The sequence below is a fragment of the Pararge aegeria genome, chromosome 3 (genome assembly GCF_905163445.1).
Source record: "Pararge aegeria chromosome 3, ilParAegt1.1, whole genome shotgun sequence".
NCBI lineage: Eukaryota > Metazoa > Arthropoda > Insecta > Lepidoptera > Nymphalidae > Pararge > Pararge aegeria.
Window position 1 is genome coordinate 16,151,389 of NC_053182.1, and position 22,987 is coordinate 16,174,375.

Genomic DNA, 22,987 nt, shown 5'->3' on the forward strand with positions numbered 1-22,987 from the left:
TTTACTTTTTTGAGAATGTTTTGAAAGTTATTTGTTTGTTTAAATATCAATGTTTAGGACTAAACCGTTATTATTATTAAAATTTTGATAGTTATTGTAATAAATGTTCGTAGGATTTCAGTTAAGAGGTGCCATCTGTTCGCTGATATAGGAAGCTTTTGACGCCCTCTGTGCGAAAACATACACGAAAATTTCATTGTTATTTTCTGATAATGTATGATTTTTGCAATCATCGATTGTAGGTCTTGCAGCAACTTGTTTTTTTTTTGGCAAAAGAGAATACAAACAATATATACCTATTGTATATAAATATCTATTGTACTATTAATTCAATGTTAGTAGGTTTACTTTGTTTCAACGCACTTATGTAACCTTGTTTTTTCGTTTCATATTCCAATTTGAATGACTGTATACATTTTCAATTTATCGGAACGCGCTAAACTCAGGAGTTATAAGTCCGATTCAAGAAATCTTTTTTGCACTGAACAACCCTTTCCTGAAGGTTAGTTTACACGGTGGGTCGGGGTATATCGCGGAAAAAAAATGGTACGGGAAACTGATAATAGTTGTACGCGGACAAAGTTGCGGCTGACTGCTAGTATAATCTATCGGTTATTAATACTTATACTTTTTTTTTTAATTCTCCACTATGTTAAAATATATAAAAAAACTCTACCAATTTTTTTTAAACAATTCTACTACTACTAATAATAATAATAATAATAATAAAAAAAAGAAAAATAATAAATGATAGATAAAATAATAATAATAATAACTTGTGTTTATATTAGTTATTTTTATTATTACTAATATTTAAAGGAATCTTGTACATTATTGCTCTGTTGTAGAAGCGTTTTGGTTTTAGATATGTATGAATGAATGAATGAATGAATACACTTTTATTGAACACCACAGAGAAAATTTACAGAGATACAAATACAATAGCACAATAAGGTAGAACGTACAATTTGGCTGTACAATGTACTTAGTAAAATATTTCTAAACGCCTACAATTTTACGATAGCAATGTTTTTTCATGTGCTACGTACACCTTTTCGTCGAGGCTTCCTTTCACTGTTTGAACTTTTGTACATAGATAAGTATTTATATATTATGTAATTTTTTTTATTCTTCATATTAGCCTTTGCTGGTAAGTGATGATGCCGTCTGCGATGGTAAAGGGCTAACCTTTAGGGGTATGGCAGTTACATTTAGTCCAAACCCCTCAAAATACACGCGACATCGTACCGGAACGCGAAATCATTTAGTGACACGTGTTTTTCCTTAGGGTAATTAGCCACGGCCGAAGCCTCCCACCTGACGAGAGAAAATTCGGAAATTATCAATTTCCGAATTGTCCCTGCTGGGGATCGAACTCAGGACCTCCCACTTAAAACAACAGGAAGGTCGTCGAAACTTCCAATATGGCCGCTACCACAAAATGGCGTATGAATGAATGAATACACTTTTAATGTACACCAAAGAAAAAAGTAGTTACAGAGATATAAATACATATCAAGAGTGTACAATTTGGTGGCCTTATCGCTACATAGCGATTTCTCAGGCGTATTACATTTTTTAAAATACCCCTCATTGTGCATATCAAATGAAGGAGCTTGATTAGTATTTAGAATAATGTACACTAAAGTCAGGAGTTTTTTAAAGTTTAATTGTTATGATAAACTAATTAAGACTGAATTTTCTTCGGTTCGATCTTTTTCTGAAATTTGGGTTGCTGTAGGTCGTGGTAGTCGGTGCGTAAAGCGGATTCTCGCAGGTTGAACCTATTATTCCCGCCTCATTCACGAAGCGTTCGTACTCTCTTTTGTCACGAATCGTAGTGATATACTTCCAAGCGACCAGTCCTATAACGCCGGAAGCTATCAGCAAGACTGCACATATTCCTCCGAACTCTGTAAAAGAAATGGCTTGTCTTATTTATTTATTTAATAGTTTTCGCATGTTGCATGTAAAGCTTAAATCCCTTATTTCTTGTATAATTATATATTAAATATCATGAAAAGTAGATAGATAGATAAAGTCTTTATTGCACAATTTAAAAGCGAAAACAAGAAATAACACAACAATAAAAATATATATATAAGATGCGCAAAGGTGGTTTTATCGCTTTGAGCGATCTCCTCCAGACAACCCTTTATGGTAGAGAATTAGGTTAGGGAAAACGGGATAGTGCAACCGGTGATACAATTAAATTAAATACATATAAGTATAATATATACAATATACATACATATAATAAAATAAATAAATAAATATACTACGACAATACACACATCACCATCTAGCCCCAAAGTAAGCGTAGCTTGTGTTATGGGTACTGTTGCTGATAGCTGTTGGATATTTTTATGAATATAATACATATAAATACTTATAATATACAGATAAATACCCAGACACTGAAAAACAATCATGTTCATCACAAAAACATTTTCCATTTGTGGGAATCGAACCCACGGCCTTGGACTCAGAAAGCAGGGTCGCTGCCCACTGCGCCAATCGGCCGTCAAAATATAAATTTAAACATACAAAAGAACATATATACTCTATATCTCAAATAAATCAAATTATTTTAGTCGATTTTTAACTGTCTTATATCCTTAGGCAATTCATTCCACAGATTTACCACTTTCACAGTAAATGAGTTACCATAAGCCATCGAACGACTGGCAGGAACGAGCAACCTGTTATCATCTTTAGCCCGTAAAACTCCGTGGAACTGTTAAAGTAATGCTTTTAAGACTGCTCTTGCAACATAAAATATACAGGGGAGAGCACAGTACGAGTCTTAAATCATTATAGGCACAGTAGTAGTAGTAGAACTATCTGTAAGAGTACAGAGCTCGGGGAAGTACAATTTCTGCCGCTAAGCAGCATTGTAGTTATACAGTGTTCCAGGTTAAAGGGCGTTTACACGAAAGTGTAATTACAGGCACATGTAGTTTTACACCTACGCCTTATGTTGTAAGGTTAAAGATATTAAATAATATATAGGTAACAATTTCCAAGTAATTCATACATAAGTCCGTACACTATAAATTTACATAAAAGGTTAGCTTAGGTTGATGGACACATCACACAGGGTGGCAAGTTGCAGGACGTGTTCCTTTCATGCCCTACGAAGTGTCGCTGTGTTCATAGGCGATGGGCCATAGGACCATCTTCATGGTTAATTAATACTATTTTAAAATCTATAGGATTATATAAATAAATAAATATACTACGACAATACACACATCGCCATCTAGTCCCAAAGTAAGCGTAGCTTGTGTTATGGGTACTAAGATGACTGATGAATATTTTTACGAATAATATACATAAATACTTAGAATATACATATAAACACCCAGACACTGAAAACAGTCATGCTCATCACACAAACATTTTCCAGTTGTGGGAATCGAACCCACGGCCTTGGGTTCAGAAAGCAGTTTCGCTGCAAACTGCGCAAATCGGCCGTCAATTGGCCGTCTGCGCCAATAAAGTTGGAGTGGGAATATAGATAATTACAGAACTCTACAATGCACTTGTCCAGTTTTTTTAGTCGGTTTTAAAATGTCTCTAAATTTTTTCGGCGAGAATATAACTGATTTTCCTTCTGTTGAGTGAGAGGGGATGATAGATAAATAAAAAATAAAATGTTGATCATCATAATCATCTCAACCACGGTACGTCCACTGCTGGACATAGGTATCTTGTAAGGATGTTCACTCGCTACTGTTCAAATGTTGTTTGGTGTGGTAATAATATGAAAAAACATTGATAAACGATACTTACTGTAATAAGTTTCAGCACAATTGGCATTTGTTTGTACTATAATCTTCATACCATAACTGTCTTCATTATACCGGTAAAGGAACGCGGTGTAGCATCCGAGACCAGTTTTAATATTTGGGCAATCGAACCAAGCATCGGCTGAATTATTTGCCGTAGCATTTGATATATAAATAACAGTGGAATTTTCCGAATAATTGGCCGTATTATTTGCCATGTCATTGGCCGAATTATTGCCAGGTAAATTTATGACACCAGTAATATTGATCTCCGTATTAGGCTCGCAGCCCCCTTGGTTCAAATAACATTGGACGATTGGCTCGAGTAATTGGCATTGGTGGCTGTGCCCGGATTTTTCGGAGTATTTCAGTTGGCACAAATCTCCATTGCGTCGCGCGTCCCACGCAGAAGGATCCTTGCATTCGCAATTGTTATATATGCATTCGCCTCGACCGTTGCATTCCTAGAAATTGAGTATAATATAACATATTATACCACCACTGGGACAACGTGGTGGACTTCGGGCTTAACCCCTTCTCATTATGGAAGGAGATCCGTGCCCTGTAGTGAACCGGTAATGGGTTGATATGATGATAACATATTAATAAAATATGTTAAAACTATAGTTAGGTACACAGAATGGGATTCAAAATGATTTATTATGAAAATTAAGCTTAACTTGCTATACTCTGCGAAAAGCAGGAGAAACTGTATGGTGTAATTTATAATTTCTTCAATCCTTATACTCCACACCAAACAGATCTTCGGCATGTACACTCTACAAACGTTTCGCTCTGAAACCGGAACATCCTCAGAAGATGTTGGCTTTGCAATGGATAATTGTTAAGTGAGCTTAATTTTCATAATATATCATGGAATTCCGCAAAGGAACGCCTGCTTCTATCCAATTTTAAAAATGATTTCATAATTTTTGAGGAACAGCTTGTTTTCCTGGGTTAAAAAAAAAAGTAGCTTATGTTACTGTCCGTCCTTTCTACCTATAAACCTTAATAACTTTATATCAAAAAATCTAGTTTATTGGTTTCTTATTTAAGGCGTCAAGGGAAGGCAAACAAACAAATAACCAAACACACTTTCGCATTTGTAATATTATAAGGGAATATTAAGGTAAGCATATTCGAAGCTGACTAGGACACTTAGTACCGTTGTATTCTTTAGGGCGTAAAGGAAGTTAAAACAAACAAACAAACACTAAAAGTAACTAACAAACACTAGTAAACTTAGTACTGTAGTATGTTGCGAAATCCAAGGTTTCGTTTTCATATGAATTGTAGCCGACTTATATCATTTTACCATGTAGTCAAAGTCAAAAGTATCATTATTTAAGTAGGCTTATAGGTGGCACTTTTGGTGCGTACATAACATGAGAATTACACGATAGAGAGATGATGGCGATCACCGTATTCGTAAACATAAAACTAAAGCTACGAGGGTTCCAAACGCGTAACTAACTGGTACCTACTATTCACGGCAGAAGCTACCCATCCCCGACTCCCAAAGACTAACAGATCTGTCAACTTTGTGTATATAGGATAAATAATAAAAAAAATTATAGTTCTAATGTCGATCACTAGTACAAATGTAGCCAATCAAGTATTGTATTATAGTAGTAACTAACGGACCCTGGCGACTTCGTCCGCGTATGAGTCAATCGAGAAGCTAGAATAGATCTGATGTTAACATAATAATCATCGCATCCTAGCTATGTTTCTACTATTATTTTACGATGTATACTGAGTTAGTAAGTTGTCATTATTATAGTTGATATATACATATATACATCCATCCTCACAAACTTTCGCATTTTTAAGGTTAGCATGAATTCGATCGTTATCCCAAATGCCTTGCGACTTGCTGTTATTTTTGAAGAGTTATGTCCTTTACCTCCGCCAATATTTATCAGATCTTCATTAAAATAAGACAATGCATGCTTGATAGTGAAATCGGTCCAGCCGGTCACGCGTGATGGCTTGACCAAGTGATATAGGGATTCATTTTTATATATATTGATAAAGCTTTTTGTGACAGAACTCGTCCGGGGAAGTACTATCACTGTGTTCAGTTCTGCCGCCAAGCAGATTTGTTGCAATGCTGTATTCGAGTCTGAAGGACGTTGTTCTAAGTGTTACAGGTACGTGTTAAGATGTCTCGTATTATGAAAATCAAGCTTAATTTGCTATACTCCACGAACAGCTGGTGAATCTGTATGGTGTAATTTATAATTACTTCAATCCGTATACTCCACACAAGTGTTATAGTGGGTATGCAAACTTAAGAAATAGCATTGTAAGGGTTATCAAAAGCCTACCCTTAAGTATTTATAACTCGTACTAGAGATTTTATTTATTTTATATCATCTACATACCCTGTGCATACCCTCTATGCACGCCACTGCTCCACACCAAACAGATCCTCGGCAATGTACCCTCCACGCACGTTTCGCTCCGAAACCGCTTCGAAAATATTTTTTTTATTTAATTTATTTTAACATCTTTATTGCGTAGTAAAGGAGAAATTACAAATATACTTAAAAAAGAATTAAAAGCAAAAGGCGACCTTATCACTGAAAGTGATCTCTGCCAGGTAACCTTAACGATAGTACGAATAATACATGAGAGACGGGAAATCGCAATTACAATAAACAATACATAAATTTACACACTTAAGTACATACTAAAATTTAATAATTGTTAAGATCTTAACAATTATTCATTGTAAAGTCAACATCTCCTGAGCATGCTCGGGTTTCGGAGCGAAACTTGCGTAGAGGGTACTTTGCCCCATTGGTGTGGACTATACGGATTGAAGAAATTATAAATTACACTATACATATTGTCCTGCTGTTCGCGGAGTATAGCAAATTAAGCTTAATTTTCATAATATATTATGGATTTCCGCAAAGTAACGCCTGATTCTATCCAATACCTATGTCTCAGGTTCATGGACACATGCAAAGAGAAGTATTGCTGTTTATAGGTTATGGTTTTCCACTTAACATTAAGTGGGCCATCTGCTTGACCCTTTAACTATAAGTATGAAAAAAAAAACTTACGGTTTCGCCATCCATGCAATTGTTCTTGGCCATGGAGAACCGGCAGTCTTTGCCAGTGAAGTCCGGATCGCAAATGCACTCACCGCATATACATTTACCGTGGTCTGAACACGCCATGTCATTATATTGCGGGCACATATTCTTGTGACATTGGCAGTAGCTTCCTGTATAACTGAATAGCAATCAAATTTTCAAGATACGGCCATGGGTTGCATATACCTACTTACCTAATTATAAATTCATCACACTAATAGTGGTATTTATGCCTAACTAGCTGTCCCCGCGAATTTCATTTCGCCTTAATATATTCTATATCAATGTCTTTATAAAGTACAATACGTAAAACTCATCTTTCTCCGGATTAATCTACCTTTCTAAAGGTCAATTCGTAAATCAACAGTTTTACGATTAGGTATAGACAACATGACGTGCACTGTCAGTTGTGTTTGTTACTAATGAACGGCTAGATATTTGTTTTGATTTTAAATTTTTTTTAAAATATTGAATTTTAATACTTATTTTATTTATCCGGACAAACAGGAATCAAAAAAATCGAAAATAATGAAAATCGGTGAATCCGTTCTCAAGTTATAAATGGTGTAACTAACACGACATTGTTATATAAATATTGATTTACATTATGTTAACAGTTTAGACCAGTAGCGGGTAACTTAGAAGCTAAACGTAGTCTGAGCATCAAACATTAACTCGAGTTGGTTTGTAAGTGGTTTAGACGAGTGAATACATTTCATTCTCACTACATTGCGTTAGAAAACAACAACTTCTAAATTTCTTAACAGTTTTTCTCGGCTTAATATCTGCTTAAACCGGTGGTGGAGTTAATGCGGCCAGACGGATTTGACGTTTCAAAAGTTTTTATAAAGTAGGCCTACTTGAATGAAATGAATTTCGAATCCGAATATATTGCCTATATTGTAAATAGACGCCTCGCAGATCGAGAAACTAAATACACTCTGTGATAATCTCATAATCTGAAAGCACTACCTAATTAATCGATACGACTCTCCAATTTACAAGTTGTGTATTAAACTCCACGTAGTGCTGTCTGGACGCAGAAATTTTAACTTGTAACTTTTTTTTTTATATTGCATATTAATATTTAATGAAGGTTTTTTTTATTTAGTTATGTTTTTAATTATTCTATTTATGTTATAGTGTAGTGCGTAGTGATGGGTCATAAATACCAAATAAATAAATAATATAAAATAATAAATAAATAAGTGGTGAAACGTTAGGACTTCGGCTTCACTTACGGGGGACCGAGTTTAATGTCGATCCCAGCATGCAACTCTTAGCTTTTCTAAGTTACGTGCTTTTTAAGCTAGTAAAAAATTACATAACTGTGAAGGAAAACATCGTAAGAAAACCTGCATTCCTGAGAGTTATCCATAATATTCTCAAAAGTTTGTGAAGCCCACCAAACCGCACTTGGCCAGCGTGGTGGACTAAGGCCTAAATCCTTCTCAACATGATAGGGTGATCGGCTCATATAAATGAAGAGATCATTTACGTTAGTAGATTGAAAATTTTAACGTACTCTTTGTTAATGCAAATGCACTCTCCACATACACAGGCCCCATGCCCGCTGCAAATTATTCCGCCGTCACTTGATGCAGGGGAAATACAAGGCGAGTTGTCGTTTGGATTCATGCCTGGCGACTTTTTGTCGCACTCACACTTTTTACCGGTCCTGCAAATTAAAGTATTCGTGGCAATGCTGTTGTACACAAATCTATAAACTAAACTAAATGGGTGGGTGTAAAATTCGTGTTGTCCTTTTCATATAATTTCCAGTGGAAAGAGATAGCACTATTTTTAAACCAGTCAATTTAGATTTAAATATCAATTTAATTTTGATAAGGGTAATGTGGAAAATAAAGCAGGTAGTACGCTGCGGAAATATGTTGTTACAGCTGATTTTTGGCTATGAATTAAAATTATTCTATTAAGAACTTTTTCATTGCAACATTTGTGGAGACGCCATTCCGAATCGAATGAGCCGAGCCATCGTTCGTATTTTTAGGAGTTTTATCAAGAATTAACACTTTTTTCATCCCAATTTGTTAATAATCATTGAATTTTATATGTGCTAATAGTTACATACTTTTCGAAGTGCTGCGTCGTTCCGAATAGAATAAGTTGTCGATCGTATTTTTAGAAATTTTATTAATACGTTTTTAATTGTTTCACTAGTTAGCAAAAGATATATTTAATATTTCTAATGGCCAGTAGGTAATATAAAGAACGGCAACTTAATTTAACTTAAATAACTTCAGAAAAACAAAAGAGACAGTGTTTTAGGCCCACTAACAATGGTAGCGCTTATTAATCACTTTATATTTTAAAAAAGCAAACAATTTATAACAGCAAATGGGATAAGGATTATATGAACATCTAACCGGAATCACAAAATCAATAAAAAGTAATTTATTGTTTTTTATTGACGTGACAACGTCTTATAAATTGGTTTGCCGGGTGACACTTCAAGAAACTGCGTTACGCTCCGCTCACGTTATGCGCTCACAATGAGAGCGAGTGAGAGGCACGCGTCCCTTCCACTCGGGCATGGTTAGCCCGCCTAAGAGCGAGAGAGACAGACATAAAAAGTGAAAGGCACGCGTCCCTTTGTAGTAAACGCTGTTTCATTGTACGCAAATGTATTGCAAGTTATTGTATGTATATTTGTATATAAATACGTATGTATGTGTAAAAGTAAAAATAAAATTTTGTTAATATGAAATTCAGTGCGAGATTCTTTGTATAAATTAATGTTTTAAATATAATTCTTTGTATAAATAAATGTTTTAAATTGTTACTATTATTTCATCCTTCTTCCTACTATACGAATGAATATTCACATTAAAATTATTTTACCACTCAAAGTCGTTGTCACGTAAAACTTTCGCCCGTATACCGACTTTACAGGCAACCAATTTTTTTTTTCGTTTATTATTCATATTCTTTCAATTTCAAATTAATATGCGCATAAAAAAACGTGTACGCTACGAGCGTTTTTATAATTTGAAAATAGAAACGAAAAAAAATTCTTAAAAATTTACGGTAGTGTCGAAAATGTCGGCTTTTAATATGTAAAAAGAAAGCCCTGTTAAAAATCAACGATATAAATATTTTGGTTTTTGTTAGCTTATTAGGATTTGACGATTCAAACTTATTTTGCATAATATTCATTATAATATATAAAAGAACTTAGGTACTCACCTATCTTCGTTACATTCACATTTGCCGCATCTCAGAGTGCCTTTAGAACTACATTGCGTCGCTTTTTTTGTAACTGAGCAGTTACATGTTTTTATAATATTAATATTTAAATTTAACTTTTCTTTAATTCCTTTAGCAAATAATATACCTACATCAACATTATCAGCTTCTATGTTTTTTAAAAGTGTTACTTTTGTTGTAAATTTCGTTTCTTCGTCAATGTGTATCTGACATTCCTTCAATGTCTTTTCAAGATTGCAAGCGGGACTAAACGAAAGTTTTATATATTCACGCAAGGTAGGGTCCATATTAACTTCTAATTTTAAATACTGTTTTATTTTCTGTAAAAAAGATGTAGGCGCTATTAAATTTTTGTTTATTTATTCATGAAAATCAACAGTGCGTACAAATAAGTATTTTGTACTAACTATAATAGCTTTTTTCACTAACGAGTAACTAGGCATTGCCTAAATAAACCCCAAATTTAAGGAGATTCCTAGGCATACATCAACCATCGACCAATAGTTATAATCAAAGAGTTGGTGAAATGTTTTTTTTATATAGACATCGCCTGAATCATTAGGCATTCTATTTACGCGATATCTAGGGTAACTGAAAGCGCTGCACTTCGTTTCTAGATTTTTTAAAGATATCAAAACCTCTATATAACCGATTTGGTGCAGACGAAGTTGGTCATCTTATCTCTGTGACTAGCAAATACATTGAGGGTTCCGAACTTTGGAATGGTATGTATAAATAGGTTATTATGTGATTAAATAACTAATTCGAAAAAATCGACACTCGTAACTAAGTTTGTTCCTGAAATCTAAAAAAATATACCTAAGAGATGGTTTGGTGGCGTGAAATTTTGAGTTTATGAATTTGGTACTTATTTATAAGAAGTTAGAATTGAAGTTGAAACGACACAGAATTCACAATAATAATTAATAATATTTGAATACGGGTGTTATAAATGTTATTACCTGAAACTGTTCTCTCAAAACATCCAATGAAAATCCCGTTTTCTTAATAACAGAAACTTCTGAATCTTTTACACCTTTTTTCAGTAATGCATTATAACTCCGCTTTTTATTGGACCCCATAAAAATAATTATTGCTTCTTTCTCTGATGCCAATTTGTTGATAATACTAACTGATGGGTAATCCATTTTTAATTCATTTTTGTAGATGCCATGTTCTGTGTAGCAATTCCCGTCGTATGGGCGATATATGCCAGCCCAGTTTGCTTTACCAGCACTACGAAATGGACCGTATGTTAAGACAATTATAATTTTTGTAGAATAATTGCCCCAAAGAATTTCTGGGTCACAACTTATTACTTGCGAGAGTGCGTCTAAAGTGCCTTCTGGTCTGTTTGCGCTAGATCCGAACCACGAATCATTTACTGCGTCCTGAAATTCCTGATAGTTTCTAGTTAATTTTAATCTATTGCGAAAGGAATACGTGCTGTTTACCGGACTGAAAAAAAAAAATTGTAATCACAATATTAAAGTTGCAAATAAATTATTTTACAGTACAAGAAGCGTAGAAGGAGAGTTATACCCTCTCAATGAAAAAAAAAAAAAATGTAATCCGCCATTTTATGTGGCGGCCCTATTGCACTTTTCATCAAACATAGCATAAAAACACTCCCAAATCAAAAAAATTAAGCCTAATTTGCTATACTCCACGAAAAGCAGGAGAATCTGTATGGTGTAATTTATAATTTCTTCAATACTTATACTCAAACAGATCTTCTGCAATGTACCCTCACGCACGTTTCGCTCCAAAACCGGAGCATCCTCAGGAGATGTTGACTTTACAATGAATAATTGTTAAGTGCTTAACTTAAGAGTGTAGCAAATAAGGCTTATTTTTCATGATATATCATGGATTTCCGCAAAGTCAGCTTCTATCCAATACTCACAAATCATCTTTCAAAAACAAAGAAAAAAAACCAATACAAAATCATCGGGAAATACCTTGCCACAAACGTGCGCACATAAATACAACACGCTTTTAACGTTGTTTTTGAGTCGGGTGTTAAAAAAGAGTTATAATAGGCATATTTGTACTGTCGAAATTTATATTGTATTTGTCGGTAGTAGAAAATGTACAAAATAACTACAAAAGGTAACTCAGCTTCCTGAACTCCAAATTTCAACTTATTTGCTTATGTACCTAACATATGAAAAAATATACAAATAAAAAGTTTTTTGTATCTATTTGAGAGAGAGTGGTAGAGTCACTACAAACAGACACACTTGGCGTTTTAAAAGTGCTTATATAAACTATATGATATAAATAAATTTTGTTTTTTTTTTTAAATTGTGGGAGACTTCTGCCATGACTAGTTACCACCCTAACGACGCAGATGTGCCGATAGGCGACGAAGCGATACCGCACGATGCCGTGTCGAAACCATAGGAGTATGTGTATATAACTCTCATACCTCTAACGGTTAAGCCAACTATTATCTTAGACCGCACCGTGAATGATTTCATCCAAGAGCGTTATACCCACAAAGAAAAAGGTAAAATAAAAATGAAAGAATAAATAGTTTCTCTCCAAATATCTCTCAATATTATTGTTTATCGTTAGAAACTACGCACATTTTAATATTTCTGGATTGACACACTGAAGGACAAGCTACAAAGTATAATTTAACATCATATGCATACCTACGTGTGATAGAGAAAAGGTATATTTTGAGGTATTAAGGTCATTGAAATAGCAGAGGAGCTAGGGAGATAAGAAGCCACCCTGAGCCATCCGCCAGTCCGAATGCGTTGTCTACGACCATTTTGGTACTTAAATCCAAAATCAATCTATCACTGATGGAAATATGAAAATAGAGCGCAGGAGAATAAGTAAGATTTCATATTCAATGGTGTTAAAAGTGCTACTGAAGCCATAACTGAAAGCTGCATATTACCCATGGTGTACCACATAACATCAGTAAATTTAACTAAGATCTACGGTGTTACTATCTAGGGACACAACTTACCTATTAAAAGGATCTTTATCTATAAATACTCCAGTTCCAAAGTATACGTATTGTTTTTTTTGTTTAACTTCTTCAATAATTGTTAAGCAGTCATCGATGATTCTTTGCTTCTCTTCTCTCATAAAATTCGTAGCATGGACAAGAAAATACAAATCTACTCGATAATCTTTTGCGAGTTTAATAGAAAAGTCGAAATCGATGGAATCTCCTGGTCTCAAGTCAATTGTAATTTTTTGCGGTTTAATTTGTACAACTTCATCCGTTTTAGAATTGAAGGGCAGCGGGTTTTCGCTTGGTCTCTTGTTACTTTTTGGATTTATTTTATTATCAACACACCATTCTTTAAGATTTTCTTTTTCAGATCTACATCTTGTGCCGTTGAAATGAATCTGAAGGAATTCAAAATTGTGTTATCAATATCAATTTAGGTACCATTATTATCAGGTTCACCTCAGGTTGATTGACACAGGTCTGACCTTTATGGGCGGTGTGTCTTGCATGCCCTACGCTAAAGTGTTGCTCTGTTTATGAGTGATAGTTTTCCTTGATGGTGATCATATGACCTCCGTCCTGCCCAAGAGTTGGAAGTAGCCATAAAGCTTTTCCACTACGCCAAAAAAAAACGGTGAACCATCTGCTTGTTCTATCAATAATGATTTCTTCACCACCACAATATTAATTAATGATGCAATAGGCAGTATACCCGCTACCTATCATCCTCAATCTTTGTTCCTCAGAGCTCTTCTCTTTTATAGGGATGACGGAATGGCTCAAACCAACCGAGCTGCTCCAATAAAGGTTGGCGTGCTTTGACGATACATAATTATCACACTTATTTTGATAAACATTCATGATATACGTCATAGCCACTCTCCGTGGCTTGAGCCAATTTCCTAACACCTTGATTTTAGGATCCCCAATCTATTGTTTTGGTTCACCCATCCCACCCATCTTCTGCTCACGGTAGTACGGCGCGACTAAAGGTATTATAACGGAGCACGGGCAGCAACCACTACTTCGATCTCATTCTTCTGCCAACCCGTCTGCCTAGGTTGGAGATTATGGGATACCCTCCTGTCGGGAGAGGCATTTAGACAAGCAGTGGCTATAGAATATATAGGGTAAGAAATATGCAATGATTCAACTTTTACACATAAACATTTTTGGAAGTAGATTATAATGTTAATGCGATACAATACCTCAGCACACCAAACGCATTTGCTAGAACCTTTGATGCACTCTTCACATGAGTTATAATAATTACACTCATATGAATTTGATGCAAACACACTCTTACATATAAAAATTGTAGAATAAATCGTGATCGATAATATTATATATTTCATTATAATTTGCTTTAGGAATCACACACATTAACAAAGTTGAACTCATTATAAATTCAAAGCGTGCATACTTGTTATTTCCTAAACTAATTGTGGTTAGGGAAGGATAAATTAATTATGTGTTAAGGATAAACGTCCCGTGGCATTCTCTTGAGCGGCAAATAAAATGAAAAATGACACATTTAGCTAGCAGGACCCCAAAACTGCTATTTCAATAGTGTGACAGTGGTCGTTTAATTTTAATTATATTTACATTATTTGTACACCACAAGAAGAAAAAAAAATGACAAACAAGAGGAAACATAAAAAGTAAGATACAAAGCGCGGCCTTGTCGCTTAGCAGCTAGCTCTTCCAGGCAACCTTAGGATAAGGAAAACCAAGAGAAACCAATTGGTGCGGTATATTACTATTACATACATACTCGTACTTACGAATAATTACACAGTAATACTTAGCCAGATTATACACATAGAATAATAAGAATCTAAACTTAAAATAAAACTGTAACTGGAAGACTTCTGTAATACAATCTATATCTGTAAAATATCTGTAATATAAATTAAATATTTTGACCGGGGGTTGCTTTATAATCGATATTGAGTCCAAAACAGATTTTTATTTAATTTTTGTCTGGCTGTCTGTCTGTCTGTCCGGTCATCACGTGAAAACTACTGAACGGATTTATATAAAATTTGGTATAGTGATAGCTGATATTCCGGGTCAACATATAGGATGCTTTTAATCCCGATAAACTATAAGTTTCCTCCGGAAAATGGGATAAAAGTTTTTATCAATTTTACTTCATAGCTCCGATAAATTTGAAACGATTTAAATAATTATTTTTTTATTTGAAAGTGTATACTAACAAGCATGTATTGTCTAATTTTAATAAAGATCTGATTAATATCGTCGGAGATAAAGGATATAACTATTCACAGATAACAGCAAGGCATATGGGGCGATCGAATGCATGTGCTAAAAAAATATAGAAAATGGAAGGCCCAGGTATTCAGATATTCACTTCAATACCCACAATGTTCAGGATGGCACTTAGATCTTTCATTAATTAACAGTATTATTGAAGCTAAATACCTAGTTTCTCATATTAAAGTATTAATTTTATAAAAGACATCATTAAAGCCCACCAACCTGCTTTAGAGCAGTGTTGTGGGTCTGTACTCTATAAACCTGACTTCCCAAGGAGTGAAATAAAACAACTAGACTGACTCTAATACTGTATATTAGGCTTCTCTATAATTCATATTACTTATTACCTTCAAATGACTCTACTACCAGTTCGGAATGCTATCTTCGGCAGAGAAGACCACTGGCAAGAAACTCTACCGTTGCTCTTTTATTCAATCAATTAAAACAAGACTTATAAACACAATTACAACATTATCATATGTTATAACGCTAGGCCCTTTGATACAAGACATATAAGACAGGTCAAACATAACTACTATTATCACTTATAACATCAGGACTTTTGAAACAAATTGTTTGTATAGAGCAACGTATGCTACATAAGCTATCTGTATGAAATAATGCTAGGGCTCCATATATGATACCTGAATAACCCAAAGGATATAAGAGATATACTTATCTGATGCTACATCAGGTACAACCATAGTACCGACAACTTTTAACAACTTATCTCAACACCATCACCAGTATATACGACTCTTGTTTTGTCACAACAATATTTCGTTAAGTATGTCGTTTCCATTATAAATCATCTATTCCCAATTTGTAACGTTCTATCCACAATACTTTACTTAATCTTCTATTCTCATTTCATTAATTTTAATCTGTCCTCACTTTTCTTTGCCGCCAATCTCACTTGTCAAACTCGCGTCTCCCGCCATAGATCCTATACTTTTATTTGACAGTCTAATAAAGTCCATTATTCTATTTTCAATACATTATCAATGAGTATACAAACTATGATTTGTTGATATATTTAATATAATCATCGGGTTTATCATAGATAAAGTGCTGTAATTCCCTATTTCCTAACACGGCCATTCTGACAAGTACTTCGTTCTCGAAGTACATAGGGTTATTCTTTTTAGGTATATGTATTGTATCATAAGTCTTTAGGTTCAAAGAACATCCTTATAAGTACATCATCTTATGTACACCTCTATAACATTAGTTCAAATGGTATATAAGCATAAAAAATCATCAAATCAGTTACATTCTGTATACACTTTTATCAATAAACTGTAAACAATATTTTATCAAAAGATAGGCATAATCATAACATTTTATAATTAAAGTGAAAGAGACCAAAAAAATTTTCATTAAAATTCCACACCATTTAACATATTACAACAATATAATACTTCTAATAAAGTAAAATGATTAATTTTCAACAATGTAAATCATAAATACTCATTTTCATTTATTTTGTACATTTTAACATGTACAATCACAATCCAAATATTTCCATCTCAATATAAATCTCAAAAAATTTATCCTTTTGCCTCTAGTCCAACTTTATCAAAATATCCACACAGGTAATTGTATTTCCCATCAATTCTGTCATTAACATTGTTAGTCTCATTTAGTCACAGATGCAATCGGTACAGTCTAATAGTCAAACCAATATATACCAAAACACCAACACCCACTGGTGATATCAACAACATCATCACTCTCAAGTGATATCAATAACATCATCACCCACTGGTGATATCAACAACATCATCACTCTCAAGTGATATCAATAACATCATCACCCACTGGTGATATTCATATTTTTTCCACACTGTCCAAGTCAAGTAATATATAAGATAAATATAAATAAATTAATATGAAAACGCTAAGATGGAATTATTTCTATTAGTTTACATCTTTTTTTTTATCATCTCATCATAAAAGCCAAGGTATATTCAATGTTTGTTCAATTGTTATTTCTATTATTCAATGTTTTATTTCAATCTAAACATCAATTAAACCACCTGTTTAACAGAATCATTTATCATGTAAGGACTCTTAAAATTTCACATAAAATTTGATAATTTAAACAACTGTAAACCTAAGTATAATCTAATTATTTATAATGCAACTAATATATTTTCCTTTGCAGCAGCAACATTAATTTAGTTTAATATTGTATTTTATTTATATCATTTTTAAAAACTTCTCTCAACATCATACTGAAAGATCACTGACCTAACCTAACCCACAACATTTAAGCTGACTCCTAATTCTTTTCTTCACACAACCCAACATAGAAACTAAACTATTTCATTTAGCTATTCAGTAGTAATTTTCCCTATATGTATTGTTCTGACACATAATCATATTCTATTCTATTCTACCAAGAAATTTTGATTTTTTTTTTTTGTTTTGTTTTGTTTTTTGTGTATTCTTTTATATGTTCTGAATAATTTACACAATCTCTCCTATCTCGGCTTTCCTGACAAGTACTTCGATCTCGAAGTACATAGAAAAGTTCCTAAATAAATGTTAACAGCTCAGCTAACCTGACTAGTTGCTCAATATAAACTTGAAATCTTGTATGTAATAAATAAGAATTAAAAGAAAAATCTATTACACATTCCGTTCGGCTAACCTGACCAGTTAATTTATTTTAGCCTGGACAGACTTATAAAATAAAACTTAGCACAAATTCCATTTGGCTAACCTGACTAATTAAATAAAACTTGATAATTCAAATTTATCAAACTCATTACACATTCTGTTTGGCCAACTTGACTAGTTGGTTTTCACAAACAAACTTAAATCAATTCTATTTTGGACTTAATCATTTCAGCAAAATAAACAAAGAGCCACTAGGCCATATCAGTTTCAGGTAATAAGTACTATCTTTCAAAAGTAGAAACCACAAAAAGAAAAGATAAATAAAAATATCACATCAATTGGTTCCCCGGACCACATATCCTTCAATGGAATTTTACCAATTCTGGTGCTCTGTCTCCAGAGTGTTTCTGTTTTAGCACATACCAGCTATTAGTTAAGACATCATCAAAAACATCAAACCATGTACTGTATCCACATTTGCCGGGATGGTTATTAATTGGTTCCCCGGACCACATATCCTTCAATAGAATTTCAACAAGCATGGTGCTTTGTCTCCAGAGTGTTTCTGTTTTAGCACATAGCAGCAAATACTTGAGGCATCATCAAAAACATAAAACTCTTTACTATGTCCACATTTGACGGGATGGTTCTAAAAAAAGTAAATCTGCATTAGAGAAAGGCATAAATTGGACATGAATAGGATCCAACTTCTGATGCTAAAAAAATATAGAAAATGGAAGGCCCAGGTATTCAGATATTCACTTCAATACCCACAATGTTCAGGATGGCACTTAGATCTTTCATTAATTAACAGTATTATTGAAGCTAAATACCTAGTTTCTCATATTAAAGTATTAATTTTATAAAAGACATCATTAAAGCCCACCAACCTGCTTTAGAGCAGTGTTGTGGGTCTGTACTCTATAAACCTGACTTCCCAAGGAGTGAAATAAAACAACTAGACTGACTCTAATACTGTATATTAGGCTTCTCTATAATTCATATTACTTATTACCTTCAAATGACTCTACTACCAGTTCGGAATGCTATCTTCGGCAGAGAAGACCACTGGCAAGAAACTCTACCGTTGCTCTTTTATTCAATCAATTAAAACAAGACTTATAAACACAATTACAACATTATCATATGTTATAACGCTAGGCCCTTTGATACAAGACATATAAGACAGGTCAAACATAACTACTATTATCACTTATAACATCAGGACTTTTGAAACAAATTGTTTGTATAGAGCAACGTATGCTACATAAGCTATCTGTATGAAATAATGCTAGGGCTCCATATATGATACCTGAATAACCCAAAGGATATAAGAGATATACTTATCTGATGCTACATCAGGTACAACCATAGTACCGACAACTTTTAACAACTTATCTCAACACCATCACCAGTATATACGACTCTTGTTTTGTCACAACAATATTTCGTTAAGTATGTCGTTTCCATTATAAATCATCTATTCCCAATTTGTAACGTTCTATCCACAATACTTTACTTAATCTTCTATTCTCATTTCATTAATTTTAATCTGTCCTCACTTTTCTTTGCCGCCAATCTCACTTGTCAAACTCGCGTCTCCCGCCATAGATCCTATACTTTTATTTGACAGTCTAATAAAGTCCATTATTCTATTTTCAATACATTATCAATGAGTATACAAACTATGATTTGTTGATATATTTAATATAATCATCGGGTTTATCATAGATAAAGTGCTGTAATTCCCTATTTCCTAACACATGCGTATCATCCTACCAATATTATAATTGCGAAAGTTTGTGAGGACGGATGTATGGATGGATAGTTTGGAAATAAAACTAGACCTGGTAGATGGCGCTGCAATTAGTTTCTAGATTTTTTTAAGATATTAAAACCTAACCTAAATAATACAGTTGCGAGGTAATATATCTGCAGATGACCGATTGAATCATTGATTTAAAGGTTATTTAATTAATTGTAAAAAATTGTATAGATATTTTTTGACAATAACAATGTTGCTTAGTAAAAAATCTATAGATTACGGATAGATTGAATATTGAAAATGTTGAAATAATATCTGCACTTAATATCATTTGTTTGAATATTTGGCACTTCCAGTCCGATTGAAGCTTTACATTTGCTATTTGATTTATTGAGGTAGTTGTAGACTTTGTAGCTGTATGCTGTGTCCCGTAATTCACGCGGACGAAGTCGCTGGGCACATCTAGTACTTCAATAACTTTTTATTGTACATAAAAAAAGTCAAGTATCGGGAGCAGGGGGATGACTTCTGTTTCTATATGTAAAAAACGTAGGCTTTAAATCTTAAAAAACCGTCCTCAAAAGTCAACACAGCAATATTATGATTTATAAAAGAAACACATAGAATGGTCTTACGACATGATAACGCCCTTCTTACAACCTTAACGAAGGTAATAATGGTGTAAACACTATATTTATTAAAATTTTCATTAATACATTGAATCTTAAAAAACCCTTCCCCTTAACACTTGTACACACATCTGATCCAATTATATAACAGGAAAATAGGAGTACGCTGTGTAGTGTAATAACATTCAGTTTTCTATATTAAAACTATTCCCAGCGACTTCGGATAACTAGAACCGTTAGTTTCCTTGGAATAAAATGTATCATCAATAAATATTTGAAAATTTAATTTATGTACATAAAAATATAACAAAATTCAAAAAGAAAGTGGACTGTAACAATATTAATGTTAGAAGTACAAATAAATTTGTAGTGCAGTTTACTAGGCTGCAAGAAATTAGTAATTAATTTAAGGGTAGTTGTACCTATATAATTTTATAATGAACTAGCTATTGCCCGCAACTTCGTCTGCGTTTGATTTTGTTTTTAAAGTATTCAGTATCACTAAGCCTTAAATGAGTATAGTAGTATATATATATATATATATATAACATGTGACTGTCAATTAATTATAGACAAATAATTTGCAATAAAATAAAATTGCGACTATAATTAAAGATCTAAGCTATCCTATCTCTTAAGTTGGACCAGAATGCTGACGGTGTGCCAATTTAATTTAAAATCGGTTAAGTAGTTTAGGAGTCCATCGCGGACAAACATCGTGACAGGAGATTTATATATATTAAGATTACCAGATGAAATCCTTGAGATGTCTCTCACTAAGTTCAAACCTTATACAAAACGTAAGCTAATAGAAAAATCCTATTATAATATTAATGATTAAGTGTATGTTAAAAAAGCTTGCGTATGAAATTTTTAACTCGACTGTGAGATGGTGATACCAAAAAAACCTGGTTAACTTTGTTGCGGGCTCTTCTTAGGCCAGGGCACGTTTGGATTCCTCCGAGCTTTAGTTTATTCCTCCTAGCTTTAATTTTAAGTTAACGAATGCAGTTATCACCATCACTAACGTAAGTGTAACATGTTAAATGTATGAAAGCTTCATAAGTACCTGTGATAAGATCTACATGAATAAAACATTTTTGAATTAATCCTACGTCCGTCTGAAGGACGCAAGCAATCTGTCAAGATAGGTGTAGTGTTAGAGCCAAACATAGGTACCTCGCCAAAACAAATAGACAGACCCAGTTTGGCATATATAATAATATATATATATATATAATATTTAACTAGTCTAGACTCTAGAGTGACTAGTATGCTACAGGCCTAAAACCCAGCCTAACATAAAACAGCAGATTGAAATCGTATCAGGTTTACGACGTTAACGAATCATATTAGATTTACCATGTTATAGAATAATAATAGGTTTACCACATCATAGCATCAAAGTGCGATGCAACACTCTAACTTAACTATTAGAGTATCTCTCCGAATAATCATAAAGGTATACTATCGCTCCGTTACATTATTTTAAATAACATCCGTTCACAACACTACGTAAAGAGGAAAAGTATTTATTCTTTAATAGTAATTTCCATATTCCACTTCTTTAAAGTTCTTTAAAGTTTTAAGTTCAAATTACTAGGAGTATTTAATTTATCTCCCAAACTTTTGGGTCCAGAATGCCTTTACAATACTAGAACTCCGGCTTCGGAGTGTTGAGCGTCCAATCAAACCACCCCTCATTATATATATATAATCGCAGGGCGAGACGGACCTACGGCTAATATGAAAAATTTAGACGTTGTGGTTTCAAGATGCTGGAATAGCGACCTCGCACTGGACGAAGTGGATGAATGACATCAAGCGAATCGCAGTTAGTCGGTGTACCCAAGCGGAACGAAACCTAGTTATTTGGAGATCTAGAGCTTGTTGACATGATGATTATGACGATTATTTAGTATTATATTGTTAAAATATAGTAGGTATTTCCTCTTATTAACGCTTCTCAGATAAGCTGGGACTTTATAATTTGGGAAAAATTGTGTGAACACACCAAGCGCACGGGCGCTGCCACTCTAAGCGAAGGCACGATTTAATTACCTAAAAATTCGGACCTTAGTTCGGATTTAAGTTAAGCCTAGTGAGGTAGGTGACCCATGGCGACTTTTTGCAGCAATACAGCAATAACATTTGTCAGCGTGCGTACCTGTATCGTTATTTTTGGACATTCGCCCCAATTGCAACGCACGACTGGAGCGTATCATACTTTTTGCTCAGTGGATTTTTGCAGCGCTACCCTGACTGTTGCTACCTATGTAATAGTACATACAAAGCGCAACGAGACACAAAGCTTAATTAACAATAGGCGGGGCATAACATAGCTTTAAGAACGGATGGACGTCTGGGTCCTAAGGTACTAGAATGGGAGCCCCGCACTGTTAAGCGCATTCGACCCCTAACAAGGTGGACACAAGACCTTAACTTAAGACATAAGTTAAGACATTAATGGACGTCAATCGGTTTATATGATTATGGTGATGATTAAGATACAAGCAGCATGTCCGCGATGTCTTCCATTTTTGCAAAATTTCTGATATTCCATGAGAGGAAAATCTTCAGATCGC

At 33.8% G+C, this 22,987-nt stretch overlaps 1 protein-coding gene across 1 annotated transcript; it reads right to left on the reverse strand.

Annotated features, from left to right (window-relative positions):
* Positions 1-1,633: 1,633 nt before the first annotated feature.
* Positions 1,634-14,523, reverse strand: LOC120637471 (integrin beta pat-3-like). The gene is made up of 8 exons (XM_039909334.1): positions 14,312-14,523; positions 13,113-13,501; positions 11,089-11,584; positions 10,106-10,446; positions 8,424-8,576; positions 6,866-7,037; positions 3,796-4,255; positions 1,634-1,913 (listed from the first exon to the last, which is right to left on the reverse strand). Exons 1-8 carry the CDS (start codon positions 14,456-14,458, stop codon positions 1,684-1,686), a joined length of 2,388 nt encoding a protein of 795 aa, XP_039765268.1. The 5' UTR covers positions 14,459-14,523; the 3' UTR covers positions 1,634-1,683.
* Between the last annotated feature and the right edge of the window lie 8,464 nt (positions 14,524-22,987).

What these genes read in the sequence shown, in the direction of transcription:
- LOC120637471 (XM_039909334.1), bottom strand. Translation starts at nt 14,458, where the DNA reads ATGAAATATATAATATTATCGATCACGATTTATTCTACAATTTTTATA. An exon ending in AATGCGTTTGGTGTGCTGAG is followed by an intron (nt 13,502 to 14,311) that starts GTATTGTATCGC and finishes GAATTCCTTCAG; the next exon opens with ATTCATTTCAACGGCACAAG. An exon ending in TTTTGAGAGAACAGTTTCAG is followed by an intron (nt 10,447 to 11,088) that starts GTAATAACATTT and finishes TCTTTTTTACAG; the next exon opens with AAAATAAAACAGTATTTAAA.